A 20357-nucleotide genomic window follows, 5' to 3' on the forward strand; every position below is an offset into this window, starting at 1 on the left:
AACTATTTACCGTTTAGATATTTTGTCGAGGAAAGATCGTGTAATATCGTCACGCGTATCATACGCATCCATTATACCAAGCACTTGTTTGATATTCAATTTCCGTTTAGATTTTGATCCCCGCTCAAAAATCGAAACAGATGTATTGATATGAGAATTAAAGTATCTCTCGTAATCCGCGCGACGCAATTGCTGCGTAGTGAAAAGGTGACGTCACGTGTTCGCGGCGGTCGCACGCGTAGGAGGAGTAGGGCGCTGGAGGGGGAAACTCGGCTGCCACGCCGAAGACTCGTTGCGACGGGGTTGGTGGGGGGTAAGAGAGGTTGAGGCATGGAGAGGGCGCAGTACCGCGCTATCCTTCGTATCGTTGACACGTCGAGCGGAAAGAGTGCGGCGACAGATAGAGAAATCGCGGTGAGAGGAGAGGAAGAGAGAGAGAGAGAGAGAGAAACGTTCGCGCGATCTCGCGCTCGCTCATCGACCGGCGAATCGCTTTAATCGCCGATGCGAAAATAATTATCTTTTTGACGCGATTACGGTGTCCTTGTCCGTGGAGAATTTCCGGCTTCGCGACGTCCCGCGAGCGCGTGTCAGTGTCGCGTTGACTCTCGTCGATGATCCATCGGTGATCGATACGCGTAGATCGTCCGCGTGGTGAACGTTTTATCCGCGAGTGAATTGGTGAATTGTCTCTCCTGTGCCTGGTAATCTGCTGATCGCCGCAAGGACGATGCTGACGTTCCTCTTCGCCGCGGCGTTCGTCGTCGCGACGCCGAGAATCCACGCCAGTCATGTGACCATGGACGCTAAGATACGCGACGACTCCGATCTGTCTCAGGTAAGTGAGAATCGTGTGTGTGTGTCTCTCGTTGATCGCGATTCAAGATGACGTCACGCGAATGTGCGGCACCGACCCCGCGTGTCCTTGGACTTTCACGTAGGTACGACCGTACGCGCGAGAATTGTGTTTAAATCAACGAACGAGCGCTGACGGGAAATTTCAATGCAGCGAACGCTCATCGCCGATGATTGCGCAACGTGTTCCGTGACGTCATGAAAGAATCGAAAGATTTTTCTCGACTATTATCGAGAATTTTTGTGATTTTTTTTTCATACAGCATTTTGCTTCCCTCGGAATTTTTTTGCCTTTTCATCGCGTTTTTCGCCATCGAATTTGTAAAATTTCTTTTTGACGAATGTCGACAAAATTCCAATGAATTCCGGCAAAGGAATGTGACGGAAACGAGGAAAATTAGCGTGAATCATTAAATTATATTAACTATGCAACCTGCGGTTAGTACACTCATGTTGATAATTTCTTTGTAAGATCAAAGACGTATGCTTCATAAATCGTTACTACATCAAAGTTATTGAAATGTCGAAATTTCAAATGGTGATCTAATTTTCCAACGTTCTCTATTAATTTCTAATTTAACAATGAATCAAATAAAAGAGTATGAATAGATGAAAAGTTTAAAAGAGAGACGGGTCTTTGTTATAAGTCATTTTATTTTTAAAACGGAGAATACGTCCGAAGAATAAGAAATGTCAAATCGAAATGTCAAGTGGAAATTAATTATTATTAAGGTTTGATTACTTCGTTACTTTTTTTAGCGTCTCGTTTAAATACAATTTTCTATCTTTTCAAAATTTTATATCAATTTTGTTATTAGAGAACTGTCGCTTGCACAGTTTTTTAGAGAGCCACAGGAAATCGATTATGTTTCAGAGTGACACTTCTGTCATACGTCATGTCGCTCGATTTTTTCCGCATGAAATTCACGATTCGGCATAATCGCTGGATTTATCCGTTCAGCAATACTTGTTCATTTCAACGTTGTTTAAGCCTTGCATATCCAATACGAGATCACCGAGATGACTGTAAATCAATTTTTTTTTTTTTACTAAAATGGACAAATTTATTACATTGTATTACATCAACTGATATTTTCGCGGTTGCCTGTTACTTATCTTGAATTTTGAAAGACCTCATCGTCGAGCATTATAATAATTATAAAGGATAAATTGGAAAGATTCACACGCGGATGATAAGACACGAAAGATCATATCGAAGAAATTTCTTTTTCGGAATGTTGAAGAGTGTAGTAAGATGAAGAAATATGAAGGAAAAGAAATCGAGTTTGATCTCGTCTTGGATAGTTTCGTAAGCGGAATAACTCTCGGACAAGCGAAAGTTTAAGAATGTCGAGAGAAGCTTGGCGTCTTCTTCCGAAGAACGGTTCGAAATTTCGGAGCGGTTTGCATGAGTAGATGGTGAGTTGCATCTCACCCAGGTGGTAAACTGATCGCCCGACTCGATGATGTATGCAGTCGTGGGAACTTTTCCGGGTGGAAGGAATAGGGAAAGGGAGCAGGGGAGGAGGAGGAGGAGGAGGGAGCAGAAAAGTTCGTAAATCGGGTGTGCGAGATGTTTCTAACTCGGTTGAATAATGTATGAAACCGGCGGTTATTTACTTCATTAACTTCTTTCACGTGGCTGTAATTAAATTGCGCGAACGAAAAGTTGCGCCTAACTCTCATTAGTCTATATTTTTTTTCTACGGTTAATCGGAATTCATAGCGATTCCGAAGTTGCATTGCCATTTCGTCGCACATCGAGCCTTCTTGATAAATTGATAAAGTTTTATCCATAAGAATGGGGAGAGGACTTCTCTTGCAACCGATTTCAATGATCACGTTATCGGTCGTTACATATAAATTCACATAAAAGTGCAATGCGCAGCAGATGTCGTAAAAAAAAAACATAGACTAATCTGTCAAGTAACGTTGGAATACTTACAGATCTCGGATAATGGACCGGTAAAAAAAAGGGAAGTTTTTTTAATCTGCCCAAACGAGCAGATGTCAACGCAGCGTTGTTGCGCTTTTTTTTTACAGAATCATTAATTAACACGATAATACAATACTGCCGCGCAAATTTGGTCGTAAACGCCACGATAGTGCGAAAAGTTGTTAAAATTTAACAACATCTGCGGGAAAATAAAACGCGACTCGTTATCTTCGTTACTTTCGCTCGTAACTCGATAGTGAAATGTCGACTACAATTAAACGATGTAGTAATGGCGAATCATCAGGATAATAATCATTTAGATATTTTGATGTACTATCATTCTTCATAGTAATGCCTGTTCTCGCGATACACATAGGATGAGTCATACGCTACTTCGTCGAAACGACATTCCAATTTTAGAAATTAGGTTTATAGCACACACTACTCCCATTTCATTGAATGACTCGTTTAATAAAGTATAATAAAGTCCCTTGAAAGAGATACGGTGTATTAACTCTTTCTCGAAACGGAGTTAGCTCGCACGCGGTATATCGCGTCTTCCGTGCACATGTGGCGGCTCTTTCTCATTATTTCGCTCCCTTGCTTAGGAAACCATGCGGTCTACGCAGCGCGACGTCATCAAGACACTCTCACGCGTGGGATGTACGCATACGCGTGCGTGCATCGTGCGTGCGCCCGCAGCAGAAACGGTAGCGCGCGGTTCCTCTCTCTTCGGTCAATGACGTGATTTCAGTAACAGACCTCCAGTTGCTCCTTTGTCTACCAGCACAAACGGAGCCCCGACGGTTCTTAGCCTCTTTTTTCCAATCGAGTCACAGACAAAGTTCAAACATCTTCGTGACCATGATTCAATCCAATCGGCACATTCTAGTCGATTAAATCACGCGGCAAAGCGAACAGAGATAGACTTCTTATTTATTCCAGAGATCGGGAGAAAAATCGCCATAAATTAATTCTCGATAAATGCGACATTTTTAGCAAGTTTAAACAAATATTTTTATATCGATTTAAACAAATATTTTATATTATCAAAGGTTCGTTGGAAATAATGTAATCGACCAAAACTAGCCAAAAAATTGTTTGTTTATTTGTTACGACGTTTCGACCATATGGTTTTTTTGGCTAGTTTTGGTCGATTACATTATTTCCAACGAACCTTTGATTAATTGACTAGCGATATTAAGATAATTTATAAATATATTTTATATTATGTAATCGGCATCTATTCTTACATCTCTTGATATGCCTTCGATCGACATCCTCTTCGATTTGCACTAGATCAATTCGGAAGTGCGCACGATTAGCTTGACGAGGCGAGTCGGTCGGATCAGTATTTTTCATTACGTCAACCGGTCGACGCGACATGCTGAATCACGTCGGGTGTGTGTGTAGGAGGAAATTCCACTCTATTAAAAGATCGTGTCGACCCACGGGGTTATAATCCGTAGGTTAAGAGCCCCTGGTGGTAATATCTATCTACCTACGAGAGAACGAGCGATCCGTATTTATATCTGCCGCGCCAGCAACACCTGCTGCTGCCGTCGCGCCTGGTCGGCATGAATGGAGCTCAACGGGACTTAGCGTAAATATCGTACGAAAAAAAGAGTGAAAGGCGCGCAAGCAAGGCCGCGGTTTGCCACGGAAGAAAAGAGCGTGAGAAAGCCCCGGCGCCTAGTTACGACGTCACTCTCGTTCTTTGACACTGAATAAACGTGACCTCGGATGGTCCACGAGCGCTCCGAGATTGTTATCGAATCGGTACATGATTGCCGACGATGGTCTTGATTATTGCTCGCGTTCCGCTCGGTCAATTATACTTATCATCGTTACATTGCCTAGCATTAGCCGCATATTTTATGATTATTAAAAATTCTCTCACTGTGTGTGTGAACATTTCTGTGAAATGCTACTTGTGTTTTGATATTTTCACTGAGATATTTTTAATAATGAATAATGTAAAAATATGTAATCACTTTTCGGAGTATCTTTGAAATTTCATCTCTGCAACTAAATTACTAAATGTTTCGTGTATGTTAAATTTTTATTTTTAATTTAATATACTCCGCCTCTTTTTTATTTAGAGAGATAAAGTATAAAAATTTATAATTAATTTATACCGGAGTAATTAAAAAAAAATATATATATTATTTATAATTCAGAGAGAGAATTTTTTTTCGAGTGTTTGAAACCTAGTAATATTCCTTGTTAAGGAATATATAATATTAGTGATTTGTGCCGATTAATTGATCGTATAACGCTTGATTTTCTACGCAAAAGGAAAAAATTTTTACAGTGGACATTAGCTGGCCCGTATAGACTTTTCGATGTCAGTATCGAATGAAAGCTGGCGTTCGTCCCGTCGACGACATTACAATAATGCGTTTCTTGCCTCCCTCTCTCCCCGACTCGGCGGGGGCGAGCGATTCCGCCCGGCAACTTGTTGCTGCGACAAAAATCGCCCGGACGGTTCGCGTCGGGGGTTAGTTTTAGCCCCGATCGATTCGGCAAACTATTTCCAAACATGAAGGTATAGAAGCCCATTTTCGCGGACTTTATTTACTGGGCCAATCGTCCTGCGGGCAAGGTTTTACGAGAGGGAATATGTAGTCGGACATGTGTAGAGGTAGTGTGTCGCCGCATGCACGATAGCGAAATATAAATTTACGTCTCGCAATAGTATCTTATATCCATAATCCAGTATGTAACGTTCGTGTGTAACTTTAAATGTGCCAATAAATTGTATGAAAATGGAAGTCATCTGTATGGGTCGTAGGAGGTACGAATGGTCGACGATAAAATTCGAAGAGAATAATGTGAAAAATCGACATCTCGTCTTGTTAAAGAAATGACATAGTAGCAATAATGTAACTTTAGTTCTGTAATCTCGCTATTAGCATGTTGCGGTCGAAATATGTAAGGATTTACAAAGCCTCGAGATAAGAAATTGCCTGGAAAGTATCTTTCCAGTCAAAAGGTCGCAAACGTACGAGAGAAATCTCCTAAGAGAATTACATAAGTTGAGAGAAACGAGAAAAGACGTATCGCGCAGAGATAAAAAGAAGAAAAGAAAATAACGGGTGCTCATATTGCCCTCGCTCTTCTGTAAATACTTGGCCTTCGTGAATCACGTAATCGGGCTGTTACGTCCTGGAAATCATCGGAAATCGACATGCCGCACCGACTACCTCGCTCACGGTCGACCGAAGGTTGCAAATAACTGGTTTCGTTTCTCCTCCCATCAGAATAGGAAGACCCAGGAATTAAGAGCTGCTTGGTACCACCGACCATTTCCAATTTCAGGGAGCCGATGAACCGAGAAACCAGGAGCTAATAGAAACCGGATAGCGGCTGCGTTTCAGCGCTACCTCTATCTCGCGAAAATATTTACGGATAATCTTCGTTCGTGATGGTTGTTACTTGACAAATACTACGGATTTGGCTTGCTCGACCTGCGGGAGAGGCCACGAAGCTTTGGACAAGAGCTCATTTTTCGCGTAATTTGCGTCCGATTCTTCTTTTTATGACACAGACGAGATTTCTGAATTTTTATTATTATCCAAGTTCTCTAGGTTCTTGCTGTCGAGTGTTTCCAGTCGATCAATATTCCTTTAATTATCAGTAATATTTCCTATTTAAGGATGGATAAATTACTTAAAATAAAAGATTTTTCCGAGTCTATATATATATACATTGAATGGAATATTATCCATCCAATCTTTTGAAATTTGATATTTTTCTATTTTTCTCCACTAAGCAAGACCAAGTCTTTCTCACAAATATAGTAGTATCTGGGTCTCCGGGACGAGACAAACGGGGAAGGGGGAGGCAGTAATGCGTATCGATCTAATGCACCGAAGGTCGCGGTGATAGCTTGGGCGGATCGTGTTTGCGGATACCAACACTAGTAGATTGTTAGCCTTAGCAGACCGCGGTGTATAGGATCCAATTACGCTCGATGCAAATCTGTACTCGCGATTAGCATGACTTCAGATAACCTCGAAAACATGTTCGCATGACACACCGATAGAATCGGCAGACTGTCGTGCAGCCGCACGTATGGCTCGCAGTTAACAAGTTGAGTAAATATGCGCGGAGCAGCGTTTAAAAGGATTTCGTAACCATCAGAATTCTGAAATATTTAGCTTAGATATCTGATGAATTGTTTCTCAAAAAGAAAAAAATATATACATATACGCGTTCTGTTTTTTGTGGCTGTGTCAATTATTTTCCACGTGCGACATAACAATCTATCAATTATTAAAATATTTAATTATTAATATGATTGATACGTGTAATGACATTTAATTACACGTGATATATGAAACATAAATAATGTATTATATTTCTATGTATATAAATCATACATTCTACCGTATGGCATGCATACAGGGTGTCACTTAATTGGCGCCCACTATTTATATAGCGATATTCCTCGTGGAAAATTGAGTCGAAAAGTTTCTATAATGCTTAATAAAGCGGTAATTATTGCGTAAAGTTGCACCAATAAGCACCGATTTTTAGCCTCCTTGACGAAATTTTCTTTAAGTGTTCTAACGCTTTTAACGGAAGAAATATGATTTCTAATGCAAAATAAAGTTTTTCGCATTATAGAAGAAAAAATGGTTCAACAAGAAATGGTTTCAAATTTTTTTTATTATAGAAAAAAATTGGTTCAGGACTTTTCGACTCAATTTTCCAATATCGCTATATAAATAGTGGGCGCCAATTAAGCGACACCCTGTATATTTCGGGCCGTTCGCGTCTCTTTCATATCGGAAAAGTCGATGGGTAACCGCGCGGCAAATGTACGCGAGCGATCAATTCTCATTAACGGGCGAAATTAATCCGCGGTTGGTGTATGTCGCGAGCAAGACAGCCCCGAGTTGGCCCGATATGTTGTAGTAGGCCACGTTGGTTGTATCGAATTCAATTACATGCGGTGCAGGTTTCTTGTCGCCTTCCAGGCAACTGAGCGTGTCCCTAGATAATCGCGAAAACAGCTCGCGTGACACGCCGATCTCAATGCGGGCGATAGATTATAACCAACCATATCCATAGCGATGTTTCGGCACCGCTGCCCCGCGCATCACGTCGGTCATCCCGCGTGATGTATCGCATTCAATTATGCACGATGCAGGTTCCCGCTGCTGGCGCACGGATTATGTTGAAAGCTGCTCGTGCGATTAGATCGATGGCTTTAGTAAGCCAGGCTTTAGTAAGTCCAGTCCTCTCCCAAATGCGAGAGAATCGTTAATCGGATTCTTTGCGTCGCGTATTCTTTACGCTCGTAAATTGACATTTCGAGTCGTATCGCCGCACTGAGAAAAAATCTGGTTGCATTAATTAGAATTCCGGTAGATTCAATCAGTATGTCTGTTGGAAAATGAACAAACCGGAATTTTGGTAAGAATTATCAGATGAATCTGATTAATTTCTTCCTGTTAAATTTACCAAATTTTCTGGTTAATAATACTAAACTCGCCAACACCAAGTCGTCTAAAATTTTTTCCATCTAATTTCAAAGGTCTGTTTAATATTCTGAATTCCAACAAGATTATTGGATAAATTCAATCCAAATTATTGAGTAAATTATTTTAAATTCAATTTGTTAGAAATTAAATTGATAAACAGTGATGCAAGAAGAGGATGCAGTTCAAATACACGCAGAGAGCTAGCGTTCTCTTTCTGGCACTACTGCTCGTAAGAGAAAAAAAATATACTTTGGATTTAATGTTAATAGTTCTTTATATACATTTTATGGCAAATATTGAATACGAGTTAAGTTAAGAGTGGCTCGTCGCCTAGTGGCAAGCAAAGAAATTAATGTAACAAGAAATTTTATAGATCCAACCAGAAAATACTAATCAAATCCTTCTAGTAAAATCTATTAAACGTTCTAGTTATAAAAAATCGAATCTTATCATGACAACTAGAAATTCTTGTTTGATTTAATCAAAGTGCCTTCAATCATATACGTCTTGTTGATACAATCAATCGATTTTTCTCAGTGCGAATCATCGATCGTCGAAATTAATTTCGAGCGTCGCGCGTTTATTTGTTGTTTGCTTATCAGTTTCTTGATAAGCAAACACAAATAAACGCGCGGATAAAATTGATTTCGCGTGGAAATGTCGCGATTGAATCTGCATAATAAGTCCCAGATTGTCTCAGGCGCGTTCAATTGTTCCTCTGAGAGAACTGTCGTTCCCATATACGTCTATATAGCCATTGGCGCGGCGAGGAAATTCATCGTGGTCGCTAACTATCTCAAACTACCGCTACTTTCAACGTGGCAGCCTAACTATCTTAAACTGCCAATGCGTCTGACCGCTCTCTATGCTCCGCTGGGCGCGATTCTCTGTCGGAAAGGACAGCGTGTCCTTTAGCCCGCGGCGATTGTCGAAAATTGGCTCGATATCCCCGGAATTTCGGCGGCTTAAGTTCGATTCTCACTGGAAATTGAGACGAAATGAGAGTCGATCGGTTTCGAATTGCGAAAGGATTTACACCAGAGAGAGACTTGGCCGATGCATCAATTCTCGAATGGGTTCTCGATGGAGCGTACTTCCGCATTTCGCGCGATCGAATGTCATGCGTGCTTGTCACGTCGGTCCGCCGCTCAAAGCTATTGATTGCAGCTATGCGCCTAAAATTCGATTCGATAATGTTCGTTGCTTACGCGTTGCGTTTATACGCGTTTATCGATGCGACGTGTCGGAGCATCGTATAAATAAATTCATAACTGTTGAAGCGCGCGCATTAAACCCGGTTGCGCGATTAAACCGGATCTATGCCGAATAAAATATTTATCTCAAAGATTAAAGATCCCTTCGCGGAATGTAAGAACGACGGGATGGTGGAACTGAGAATCTCGTGTGCGAATCCGAAGAAAGTAAGAGAAGAAAGAGGGAAAAAAGCACGGAGAGAGAGAGAGAGATAGCGAAGGGAAATTCCCGAGTCACGATCGTCGCCGGCGCCTTTTCGCCGACGCGGCACAGGCTCTGATCTTTATGGGGTTCCATATTTTACGAGTAACACACCACCGCCCGTAGCTTTTTCTCCTCGCCGGCCCCGGAGGCATCTACACGACGTATTGTTCCGGTTTTCGAGAAACGGTGCACCCGCTCGCTATCGCTCCAATCCCGTCGCGCGGCGGATTCCTATTCGAAGCGCGGCCGCGTTTACGGTCCTTTTTCTCTCTCCTCTCTCTCCTCTCTCTTTCTTTTCTCCTTTTTCTCATCTCCCCCAATCCCGCCTCTCTCGTAGCTGCATCCAGATCCCGGATGCATCGGAATCCCGACTCAGCGGAGCGATAGATCGGCTCTGGGGTGCCTTTATGCCGGGACTCCCCAGATGATGCGACTTTCGGCAGTCGCGAATGTTTTATTTTGCACGGTGGAATCCGACATGTCGGCGTAGGCGTTGTTACCGTATTTCCCGTGAATTCGATCAAATTTCTGGTGATGCGGAAGAGAGAATGAAAATTTTCGCGGTTGCGAGCCTTTCTGGCGCGCGACGAATTTGGACAATTCGGGGAAACGCGATTTGTCGACGCGCTAGATTTCGACGTTATAAGATTCCACGGCCCGCAGGGAAAAAAACATGTTTTCTCCCTGCGACGGTGGATTTTCCTGTGGGAAAGCGCGTTTTTCCCGCAACGCGTTATTAGGTGCCACGTACAGAGCGAGGTATGCGCATTGTTTCGTCTCGGCACGAACCGCTTGTTAAAAATATCCGGTTGGGGCTTGAGAGAAAAGGAGAGAGAAAAAGACCGAATCGTCGAAAAGAACGAGAAGAGAAGACAGGAGGAGAGACCACACATTCTGCAAGGAATCGTATAGTGTTCGTTCACCTTCGCGAGATGCACCGGACTTCATCATATCCGATTTCTTTCTTCGCCCAGAAGGCGCACAAGCGAGTGAGAAACGAATCTAGCGAACATGAATCACGAAGCCTCCCTCCGGAAAGATATTTGCCTTAGTTTTCAAGCTCTCGTTATCAGTTCTTAGAAAAAGAGAGAGAGAGAGAGAGAGAGCGTATATAAATTACGTGGTATACAATGCACACAAAAGAGATGGTATCGCGGTTGAAGAAACGTGCGATTTGAACGAAGCCGGATTTGACCTCCGGAAGTATCAAGAAAGTGTCTGTCTCGTTTCTTTTTAAATTAAGATCCCCAAGGGATACCTCTCGTTATATCATAAGAACGCCATTCCATCTGGCAAGAGTGTTGGAGACTGCTTGAAAGGCATAGATCAAGAGAGAATCCAGAGACCATAGAAAGTAATCTAAAATCAAGCGATGCAAAAGGTCAAAGACTAAAACTGCGTTCTACAAATTGAACATTTGACAATTTAAGTTCGAACGGTTCTAAAGATTAAGCTAAAAAAATGCTCAAAGATTTAAAGAGAATTTAATAATCTCTATAAATACGTATAATACAAATTTAAATTTACAAATTTTAATTTAAAAAGTCTAAACAGTTTTGCAAATCTTTAAATCTCTTGTGAAAGTAATTCTATTAAAATTCAAAGTTTTGAAATTTTAGCACCGTACTTGAAATTTCAACTATAATTCTGAGAGTCGATGGTAATCAATAAGTCGCGTGTGCGTCAACAAGCCACAATGAATCGCTTTTTTCTCGAAAATGCATTCGCGAATTTATACGCAAAAGTTGAGAACGTGCTAACTTTGCATCACGCGTCGAAGGTTTCGCCACGTAATTTTCATTCGGTCACGCTGATGCGATCATTCTAATTCCAGGGCTGGATACAATTATTCGCAAAAAGTCACCATTTAAACGCCAGCTGTGCGCAAACAGCTACGTTCCGATCTATATGTACACATATGTACAGCGTTGAATTTTAATTATTCCTTTGAACGCACTAATTTCCCTAAGATTTGATCTAAAAACGAGTATAATTACGGTGATTTGCATTTTTTTCTCCGATATTATTCCAGATAAGCGTACACGCATAATTGCTGTGATCAATATAAATAAAAACAAACGATACAATGCCACTTCTGTTTGAATATTGATGTAAACATATCACGTTTGAAATAATATTCGTGGAGCGATATACGCGGAAACAACATGTCAATTACGTAATTCCTGTATTTATTATCGAAGAGTATTATCCGAAATAATATTGACCATTGTTTCGATAATTATTCGTTTTTATTACTTCGCTGTTTATTATCTCAAACAAAAGGTGGACCGGAAACTATTTGTAGTGACTAAGAATTAAAAAGTCTTGTTCTGACTTTTAAGCGAATCTGAAATGGTTCTCGACGGCGTCGTTAAAGACGGTTTGCGAAAATCGTTGGTCGCGGTAGAAGACTTTACGGTTGACGACCGTTTCTGGAGGACTTTTCGCGCTGCTTAATGGTGCATTTCGTACGCTCGACTAATTATAGCACTTAAGTAATCCTCCGATGACGAATGCCACGGAATAGAGTCATCGTGAAGGAACGTAAGGTCGCTCGTCGCGAGGCTGAATATATACGAAGAGAAAAGCGTATATCTCTCGTGGTTGCACGTGGCTTTAAATTAGTAGCTATTTAGTTATGTAAGAACTTTTAATCTGACTTGACATAGATATTTCAGTGAGAGAATTTATTTAAGAATTACTTTCTTTAACGTTATAAAATATGGAGTTACAACAATTGTCTGTCATTATTTTATTTCTTAATATTTGAGTTTTCATATCTTAAAATTGCAGCAGATTTGGATCAGATAATTGTTTGTTGATTTTCGAAAGAGAGATTTAAATTGTAATTTTAAATTGTAATTTTTTAATTTTTTAAATTGTTTTATATGCACTAAATAACCTGCGAAAAGCAAGAGATAAATCGAGTTACTTTTTTATGCGCACACAAGGAAGGGGAGACCCTGATAAAGCACGTAATGGAAATAATTTACGCGACGCGAACGTTGTCCGTCGTTGATTTCCCTTCGCCGGATCGCATCAATTCCGAGTTCGACACTGGTGGAATTTCGACTCTGCGGTCGTCGAGAGTACGAGCACGAGTGAATTTCACCCATGGTATATGTAACGTTATGAATTATGTGGAGAGGACAGCATTGAGCGGTAATTGAGGAGGTAATCATGTCTCATCCTCACCCACACCTCGACAACGTTCCACACGACGTCGTGTACAACGCGATGCCTCTATGTATAATTCACCGTTCGTTCCCGTCAATTAAACTTAGGACGCGCAATTTTTCGTTCACGGGGAAAAAATTATACGTCAACAAAGCATCGATGTAATTTCGAGAAACTAAACTGCGCGAGAAATTGATGCATTAAAACTTCATAATCTTTGAAATGGAAAACAATGAAAAATTTATCTACGCGTATGAACGCTTCTCTTTCTAAAGGAAGAATATAAATTACACATCGTTTGTATATAATTAAATAACGCATCGTAAAAATAATACGTCATAAATTTATTATTTAAAAAAATTACTTGAATGAGAGTAAAGAAGATTATAACGCAAACGAGAAATTGAATCAGAATGTATAGTTATGGATTAATAATAAAACGATATTTGATATGCGATTAAAATGCTATGAAATCAAGAGATAATCAAAAACACGGTGATTATATACTATTCCGCTATCTCGTTGCGTCGCACGCGATGAAATAGCGAGGGTAGAACGTGTATGCAATAGGAAGTAATAATTTCTAAATTATTTAGTCTAGACGTTCTCTCTCTTTCTCTCCAAGTATGTCATAAACGAGCTGTCTCGTGTCTTGTTTGAAGTTCATTTACCCGTATTGATCGAATACATAAAGCGTTGCAAAAATTGAGCGCGTTTAAAGTCGAATCATATTTTTTCTCGTTAATATTGCATTTCTGGAGTAATACATGCACGCCATATTCAATTTTCCGCAAAAATCCTTTCTAATCGTTTCTTGTAAAATATTATAAAACGATCCACTTTAAGCGCCATAAAATATCGATCTCAGATTCGAATAATCTATGAAGAATGGGCTGCAAACGAGCCGAGTTGAATCTATTTCACGCGAGTTTCGCGTTAATTAAACGCATCGGTCGTTGCTGCGGAACTCGTTACGAGACTTTCTCGCCTAAATTCCCCGCGGATAAGAAAAACGGATGGTGGTCTTTATACAGTCGTCGCTATTAAAACGTCTACAATTCTTTCGCTGTAGCCGGATGTTACGCAGTGACTGAAAAGTTACGCGATCGATCTGTAACTCGTTGCAATCACGTTTTTTACATTATGTTCAATAATAATCTAATCACATAGATTGCAAATTAGTTCTATTTGAAATATTTAACTTTAGTATAATTATGAATTTCATTGATATTCGAATTGGCGCAGGGCTTTACATGCGGTTATAGTCATTTAATCAGGCAAATAAATAACCAATGTGCGACTCTTTATGAAATTGATACAAAGATCAGAAGGTAAATTATATTATAATATTATCATAGGTGTGTAACATAATGCACACATGCAGGTTATTAATATTATAATATAACCGCATAATAAAACAAGTTATTCGATGAATTTGCCTCTCTCTCTCTGTTTCTCTCTCTCTCGTTCTCCTCTTCATCTTTTCGCTCGATAAATCAATAAATAATCGCATTGATGCCAGTTAATATTAAATTTTATATTATTAATTATACTGGATTCAAACATGGCATTCGTGGAAGCACACACCATTTTTTTCTTTTTTTGCGAAGAGCAATTGAGTCAGACAGAATGGAGTTAATTAAAGGCCTTGTTCGAGATGACTGTACGAGGAAGAGCACGAAGTCTTTCTCGCCTTATGCACATGTAATGTAGAGAAATGAAAGGATAACCCGCTTTACGGACTTCTCTGCTCAACTATTTTACATTAATTGTCAAAGTACATTCACACCTCATTTTTCTTCCGGATTTTTTAATTTTTTATTACTTGAATCTGGGAATTAAATGAGACAATGATTCATTCGATTGATACAGAATGTTCTTTAATAGACAAATTAATGAAATATATAATATTTGTTTAAATTTAATTATGTAATAGAAAATTTCTATGATTGTAATTCACAAAATTTTATTCTAAATTTTTATTGTAAAAAAATTACATATGAAATCAAAATATATTCTAGATTCATACATATCAAATCACGATGATACGCAAAAAATAAGATTTTTTTGTGATGCATTCGAAGCATTGTGTGAAGCTTGGCTTAAGAGAGAATGATGCATATTATTGTTTTAATTAAAACAATGACAATTTCGATGGAAAATCGAGTCTACTATCTAGCAAAGGCAGCGAGTACACGCACCCATCGGCCATTGTACGATATCAAATTTTCGTAATACAAAGCGTGTGACGGCGATTAAAAAAGAAAGAGATGGAATAAAAAAGTGAAATCTCGGGGAAATTTTGTAACCTCGCTGATGATCGATACAGTAAAATTTCGATGGCACAGGGAACAGCTGTCGAGAAAAACCTCTCGATGTCGGAATCTCGAATGTCGGGAGGTCCCTATTTTTTTTTTCTTGCTGGAATGCGAAAAAAAACGCATTAAATCCAATCTCGCGCCGTGCGGTATCAGATATCACGCCGAAAGCTACGCATACCTCTTTTTTATGAGAAACGCCACGCTCGATAGCGATAGTATGAGCGATAGTGCCGGTTTTACGTAAAACCACGAAGTATCGAATATTAAAGTGTATAAAAAAAAAGCTAGTTGCAATCGAAGCCGGAGGCAGTAAAAGTGCGATGGCAATGTAAACAGAAGCAGTTAGGAGTTTTCGATGAGCAAAGTCGATCGGAAATAGATGTAATTGCATTTTCATGTGAAGTAGTTGCATTTTATGAGAAACATTTTCCACTATGAAAGTTATATATGATTATTACTATTGCATATATAAATTATGCACTTCTCTCGATTGTACATTTATTAGCGAACATTTCATTGCCGGATATAATTTCTTTTTTTCACGCGCGCCGCGCTTTTTCTTGACAATAAATATTTCATCATAAATTTTCACAGATTTTCCAATTAGAACTGAAATCCGCTTGAAATTCATTGCACGAGCAACAAGGCATAAATTATTTAATTCTCAAGCTCCATTTAACGAGTTCGGTTAATTTCTACAGTGACTGTAACTGAAATTATATATTTTTATCTTTTTATATTTCACAATATGGTATGAGTTGTACGTGTAGTTGGCATAATGTTTGCAGCTTCAAAAATACGTATCTTCTTGTAATGTAAATGTACAAGAAGTGAAGTAACTGTAGGTGACTTTGCGGCCGGATACACGTTTGATTAATGGTTAAAGACAAAAATAATTTCGTTTGCTTATCGAGCAACGCGACTTTTGCAGAATTACTGGCGATCTACCGTACAGTCGCGGAATACATTTCCATAGTAAATGGCGGCACGCTTCTGCTCGTGATGCATATTTCCGCGATATTCTTTTTCTCCCCCGAGTCGCCCCGCGGCATTAATTTTCCGACGTATTACAATGGAATGTTGATTCACGACGATTCATGTATATCGTCTTAACAATGTCAATATTGCGTGCGATCGTCGGTAATCATCAGAGTGAGTGCGCCCAATTACATCACGATGTTTTACTGCTGAATATAAATAATGCATTTGGTTGCGAGACTCTTCAATTTAATCGCTATCACTATGCGATTTTATATAATTTTCCGCATAAAATGTACATCGAGTTGAATCTCGAAGATGCGCAAGAGTATTTAAAAATTGTAGTTAACACAGAGGAGATGATTTTAAAATTTCGCAGAGCAGAAAAAATACAAAATTTCGAGGCTTTCCGATTCGCACATTTTACTTATGTTATCTACGATAATTTCGTCGTTACCATGAGAAATGCGAAGTTCCCTCGCGAATTTTTTTCATACAACAATCTCGACAATGCCGTACTTGGCATCGATCACGCGTCTCGCGCTCGATGCGCACTCGAACAAAAGCAGAGAGCTCGAAAAAACCTCGTATAAGTTTGGATCGCCATAAATAATGTCCTGAAAAGTAATTCGATATGGAGGATTGTAAATAATGGTCGACGCCGGAATGAGCCGCAATTTATGGGTTCGATATATTTGTTTTCCTCCACCCGCGCACTCCTCCGTAACCCTTGATCACTGTCACGCGACATATTGTCATGTGAGACACCATGGAGACTATAGGGGGTGATCGATACGCAACATCCTGCGCAAGAAAAACCCGTGCGTGCACAATTCGCGTGCGTGTACGCCATACGTCGGTTTTGGCGCCGCGACGCTCGTGTTTTGCCCCCGTAGACAGAAAAAAGACCCGCGATCTATAATTCACGGACTTTCTTGGCGCGATATTAACATACGGCGTTGACTTGTCGCGATCTGCTGAATTAATTCGACCCGCGCTCCGTTTCCTCTGCCCTGAAAACGTGGGACGATAACGAAATTCGAAGCAGAGGGAAGTTACACGACAAGTGCCGAGTGAAAGAAATTAAACGGGGAGGAATTTAAATTTGGATTTAAAAGGTTTTAAATTGATGAAACAAAACATTTATGTATATTTGAATGTATATTTTTGGATACTCATTTGGACGCATCGAAATTTCAATCGTTTTCACTCGTATAATTAATCGATATTCGATTAAAAGTGCAGAATGATACGAGGTGAGAAATTTACATTTTGGTAAAAATAGAAAAAGGAAATATTTTCCGATATTCGAATCAGCGAAATCAATGCTCGCGCTTGAGTATATATATGTATTATATAACTGTGGGATTCAATGAAATATCAACAAAAACGAACAGCGATCGTTAGAATGCGAGATGTGAAAACACGCATCGTAGCAAATGGAGCATATGTGTGGTTCGCGCGCATCGCACTCATTAATGTAAACTCATTAACCCCTCCAGTCATTAACCTCGAGTCCGAAACTGAGGGGGCAACGACCGCGCTTAATGAAAAACGGCGCGTGCGAGTTTGCGGTGCGGCTGGAATTTATCGTGCTCTCTTTGCAGAATGCGCGATCGTATAAAAAATTAGCGCTGATCTCTCTACCGCAATATTATTTTTCGGTAATTGCGTCTAACGGTGGGGACCGATTCGCACCGCACACACATATAATCACAATGAAGTTATCGAGTGTACTTGCGCGGACGCGATCGAGAGACTTTTTCATATTTTTCACCCCGTTAAGAGCGGCCCAAAGTGCTTTATTTGTCACGTGCATGAAAATATTGCGCGTGAAGAACATCATATACCACGTATACGATGAAATACTGTACGATCGCGTTATATTCTAAACAAACAAGCACAACTATTCGGATTAATCGTGGATTGAGAGGGATAATGGAAGGGCGCGATGATCACTCTTCTATATACGAGAATTAAACCTCTTTAGCGAGATACGAGAATAAGCTGTATTCGAAGGAAATTATCAGTGAGATGATACAAAGAGTCCATTGAGGGGGAAAAGCCAGCAATTAAGTAAGTCAGCTTTCGTAAGCAAAACCGAGCGAGCTTCGGCATTCTGGGATTAGACTGGATTCCCAATTGTCCATTACGCTGATCGTTTAACAAGCCAAACTGGCCAATCGCCGACGCCGCTGATTCTGCTAAACGGACTTAGTAAGTGGAGATAAAGTAGCTCTCTCGGTTGCGCCAAGCTCGAAAATTGCGAACACTTTGATACATTCTTATACGATTCTGTCATTACATATTTCTAACGGTTTGTGGGATCGATTATCGGTAATAATAATATTTTTTTCGTTAAATCAACGTTTGATAAATTAAAGAAAAGATTCTCGATTTCGAAGTTAAAAATAGATATAAATCTTGTGGTCGATTTCCGTAATTCTGTCAAAAGACCTATGGGAATGGAAGAGCAGTAACCTATCTGAATCGACCATCGTGGTGAACTGAACGTCCTTGTGGTCACATCGGTTTGAAAATTGCGGACAGCTGCGGACAATGCAAGGCAAAATTTACGCTCATTCTAAAAGAAAACGCACGTTCGACGTGCTTACTTCCGGTCTCCCTCGGGTTCCGCTGAGACTTTTCTCTCGGGTTTTCCTTACATCATTGCTCTGTGCAATCGTAATACGACGTTCGTAATGTGATGCTCGGTAAAGCAGAAAGGATTTTGTGTGTGTAACTCAAGTCCCTCTTTCAGTGTGAAATGTTTTATTGTATGTTTACGTAAAAATATTATGTATTTGAATTCGAACGAGTTCCTGAATTTTTGATATTTCAAATAAATTTTTCAAAATCATTTTTAAATATTTTAAAAGGTATTTAAAAAATGTTTCATTTTTATGTTTTATTTCATTCTCTATCTTTTTGCGTGTTTTTTCCTATTTTTAATTTACACACTATGCGTTTTATAAACATGTTGCTTTTTCCGTATTCGCGCCTATGTATCTCAAGCTCTTCGTCTCATGGATATTATATTCGCCGCGACATTCGGCTTTGGATAGCGAATATGCTGAAAGAGGAACCGCATTCGGGCGCAGGTCAATTCCCCGGTGGTTAGAGTCAAGTGCAATTCGGGTTCCAGTAGTGCCGAGATGCCCGACAAATATCTTTCCGTAAAATCATCGGGTACAAAAGAATCCTTGCTTGTTCTCGTCGTGGCCGTCTGCCAGCTGATTCCAGATAGAGCAGAAATTGAATACTTATGACTCCTTTCTCCGAGAGAGGCTAGCCTCGAATAATATCATCTTGAGGAGATGTCGCCATATTTTCTTTTGTATTTATTAAAAATATTAATAAAATCAAATTTTTTTGCAGCAGAATGCGCAAAAAATTTGGGACGGTTTAAAATTGTCGAATAAAATAAATCAGCATCAGTTTCTTGAATGAATAGTAAAAAGACATATTATTAATTATTCTCTATAATTATATAATTTGTTAAATTTAAAATTTCCTAAATAAATTGGTAAATAATACGGCTCCATGTATTTAACAACATGATAATTAAGAAACGAGCACTAAGAGCCTACAAAACGCGGATGGCAATGCGTAAATTTTTTTTTTTTTTTTTTTTTTTTTTTTTTCGAACATTAATTGTTCGCGAAAACATTTTTAAGACATATACATATATGCCAAGTTATAGATTCTCTTGGTTTGAGACTTCGATTAATGTTCGAAAAAATTTACGCATTGCCATCCGCGTTTTGTAGACTCTTAGTGCTCGTTTCTTAATTATCATGTTGTTAAATACATAGAGCCGTATTATTTACCAATTTATTTAGAACTACACGCCGAGCTAAAAATGATCGTGTTCTCATTATTTCCATAGATTAATAAAAACGGATAGGAGAAGTGTCGGTGTGGGGCCGAATAGTTCAGTGATAAGAGCAGTCGCCCGGCAAGCGAAAGACTCGGGTTCGATTCCCGATTCAGCGACTTCGTGATATATATATGTATATATATATATATATATATATATATATATATATATATATATCGCGATAGTTTAAGGCACAAATACGTATGTCATATCTGTATGATATCGTTGATCAGATCAGATAATTTGAAAAGACATATTAA

General features: G+C 39.5%; 1 protein-coding gene across 5 annotated transcripts in view; it reads left to right on the forward strand.

Annotated features, from left to right (window-relative positions):
• Positions 1–334: 334 nt before the first annotated feature.
• The window catches only part of LOC105255294 (fasciclin-1), a 232184-nt gene continuing 212161 nt past the window's right edge, over positions 335–20357 (forward strand). For 3 of the 5 annotated variants that reach the window (XM_011264495.3, XM_011264496.3, XM_011264497.3), the window contains exon 1: positions 335–838. In XM_011264495.3, the coding sequence (XP_011262797.1) occupies positions 731–838 (108 nt within the window). In that variant the 5' untranslated portion in view covers positions 335–730. The remainder of the gene's footprint in view (positions 839–20357) is intronic. The other 2 variants (XM_011264498.3, XM_011264500.3) reach the window with 2 other exon arrangements.

Source organism: Camponotus floridanus, unplaced genomic scaffold (genome assembly GCF_003227725.1).
Source record: "Camponotus floridanus strain SB8 unplaced genomic scaffold, Cflo_v7.5 scaffold43, whole genome shotgun sequence".
Taxonomy (NCBI): Eukaryota; Metazoa; Arthropoda; class Insecta; order Hymenoptera; family Formicidae; genus Camponotus; species Camponotus floridanus.